General features: G+C 63.9%; 1 protein-coding gene across 3 annotated transcripts; it reads left to right on the top strand.

The window, feature by feature from the left end:
* The first annotated feature begins 342 nt into the window (after positions 1-342).
* On the top strand, positions 343-1905 carry EMC4 (ER membrane protein complex subunit 4). 3 transcript variants are annotated; one of them, XM_064176588.1, is made up of 5 exons: positions 350-478; positions 583-682; positions 850-1003; positions 1526-1699; positions 1811-1884. In XM_064176588.1, exons 1-4 carry the CDS (start codon positions 399-401, stop codon positions 1669-1671), a joined length of 480 nt encoding a protein of 159 aa, XP_064032658.1. In that variant the 5' UTR covers positions 350-398; the 3' UTR covers positions 1672-1699; positions 1811-1884. The 3 variants fall into 3 exon arrangements, with proteins under 3 accessions (XP_064032659.1, XP_064032658.1, XP_064032657.1); XM_064176587.1 differs by having other exon boundaries at positions 357-478; positions 1539-1699; XM_064176589.1 differs by lacking the exon at positions 1526-1699 and having other exon boundaries at positions 343-478; positions 1811-1905.
* The last annotated feature ends 239 nt before the right edge of the window (positions 1906-2144 follow it).

Below are 2144 nucleotides of genomic sequence, written 5' to 3'. Positions count from 1 at the left end.
CATGTCGCTGCCGTGACGCTACCGTGTCGCTACCGTGTCGCTGCCGTGTCGCTGCCGTGTCGCTGCCGTGACGCCGCCGTGTCGCCGCCGTGACGCTGCCGTGACGCTGCCGTGACGCCGCCATGTCGCTGCCGTGACGCTACCGTGTCGCTGCCGTGACGCCGCCGTGTCGCCGCCGTGACGCTGCCGTGACGCTGCCGTGACGCCGCCATGTCGCTGCCGTGACGCTACCGTGTCGCTGCCGTGACGCTGCCGTGTCGCTGCCGTGTCGCTGCCGTGACGCCACCGTGACGCCACCGTGACGTCGCTGCCGGAAGCGAGCAGCGGCAGGGCCCCAGAGGCGGCTGCCCTCACGTGATTCTCCACGTGACCACCTTCTCCGTTCGGGCGCTTGCAGGATGGCGGCGGCGGCGGCAGCGGCGGTCCGGGGTCGGCGTTTCAAGTGGTCGCTGGAGCTGGCGGCGTCACCCGGCGGGCGGTAAGGCTCGGGTCGGGGGATTGGGGCCGCGGGGGATGCAAGAGGGGGACGATGTTGGGGCGGTCTGCTCTCCCTGGCCTTACCTGTCCTCTTTTCACTCCTAGGCCCCGCGGAGCCGCCGAGGGCCGCGGGCCGCTGGGGTTCGCCGAGCGGCAACTGGGGGAAGGCAGCGTCCACGAGAGCGACAAAATCCTGATGGAGAAGGTAGGCGAGGCTGGACCGAGGCGGAGGAGGGGGGGACGCTCCTGTGGCGCCTGGGTCCTTCCCGAGCGGGGACGGTCTCTTTCAGATGCCCGAGCCCCATCCTAGGGGGCCTCCTCTCCCCCTCCCTCTCCCCATCTCGACTACCTCGGTCCCCTCTTTGCCTGCAGCGCTGCTGGGACGTAGCCCTGGCACCACTGAAGCAGATCCCCATGAACCTCTTCATCATGTATATGGCCGGCAACACCATATCGATTTTCCCTGCCATGATGGTCTGCATGATGGGCTGGCGTCCACTGCAGGCTCTCATGTCCCTCTCCGCCAGTGAGTACCACCCCACACAACAGCCTCCCGTGGATGACTGCTCCCAGCTGTCCCCCCTCAGCCATCCTCAGCTGTCCAACAGTTGTCCCATGTACCAGTGGTTGTCCTCTGTTCTTCACCTGCAACAGTTGTCCTCACCTTTGCCCCACATTTGTCCCTCCAACAGCCCTCACCATGTATGTCCTGTGTGACACTTGCCCCCACATAACCATCCAGTAGTCACTCCTCAGTGGCAGTCACTCCCCAGCCAGCTTCCACACTGGTCACTGAACAGTTGCCCCAGCGTCATTTGTCCCTGTGTGACCACCAAGGATCACCCTGAATTCACTCACACACAAGCACTGCCCAGCAGTTAGCCCTGTGACACTTGCCCCATGTCAGTCAGTCCTATGTACACCCCAACAGTTGCCCAACAGCCACTCCCATGCCATCCACCCTATGCCTCCCCCATAACACTGCCTCACCCTCCCCACCGTGACTGCTGGTCCCCTGCTGTGCTGGGTGTGCAGGTGACAGTGACAGGTCCCCCCCACAGCACTGAAGGCACTGGAGAGCTCAAGCCGACGGGCACTGCAGGGACTGGTGTTCCTCGTGGGCAATGGGCTGGGGCTGGCGCTGGCCCTCTACAAGTGCCAGGCTATGGGGCTGCTGCCCACCCGCCCCTCTGACTGGCTGGCCTTCGTTGCCCCCCCACAGGTGCGCCTGGACACCAGGCTGTCCCCTCCTGTCCTCAGAGCCCCAAACACTGGGGTCTTCCCTTCCCCAGGTCCCCTCCACTCACTGTGTTTCTCTCTCTTCCCTTGGCAGCGGATGGAGTTCACTGGGGGTGGCCTGATCTTGTGACCCATTGCATCCACCCACCAATAAAGGCAATGGCAGAAGGGTGATGTTGTCTTTGAGGGGACTTGCAAGCGCCTCGGGGCTCAGCCCAGGGAGGTGCCTGGGGGTGGTTTGGAGCAAAACACATACATTGGCACGAGATGGGAGCATCAAAGCCTGTACTGGTGTGCTGGGGTCCGTACTGGCAGCACTGGGAGAGCACCCAAAGTCTGTGCTGGGAGTGCTTTGGGAGTTTTAGGGGCCATGCTGGAGCTGCACTCAGAGCCTCAGGGCCCATGCTGGGAGTGCATTGGAAGGCATT

Source organism: Pogoniulus pusillus, chromosome Z (assembly GCF_015220805.1).
Source record: "Pogoniulus pusillus isolate bPogPus1 chromosome Z, bPogPus1.pri, whole genome shotgun sequence".
Classification (NCBI taxonomy): domain Eukaryota; kingdom Metazoa; phylum Chordata; class Aves; order Piciformes; family Lybiidae; genus Pogoniulus; species Pogoniulus pusillus.
The sequence above is the reverse complement of the archived record's forward strand: the minus strand, read 5'-3'. Positions and strand labels throughout refer to the sequence as shown.

Bases quoted from the DNA above. Each gene is read 5' to 3' on its own strand.
- EMC4 (XM_064176587.1), top strand. From the start codon at position 399: ATGGCGGCGGCGGCGGCAGCGGCGGTCCGGGGTCGGCGTTTCAAGTGG. The intron at 1,004-1,538 runs GTGAGTACCACC...TCCCCCCCACAG, and splicing joins TCTCATGTCCCTCTCCGCCA to CACTGAAGGCACTGGAGAGC. The intron at 1,700-1,810 runs GTGCGCCTGGAC...TTCCCTTGGCAG, and splicing joins CCTTCGTTGCCCCCCCACAG to CGGATGGAGTTCACTGGGGG.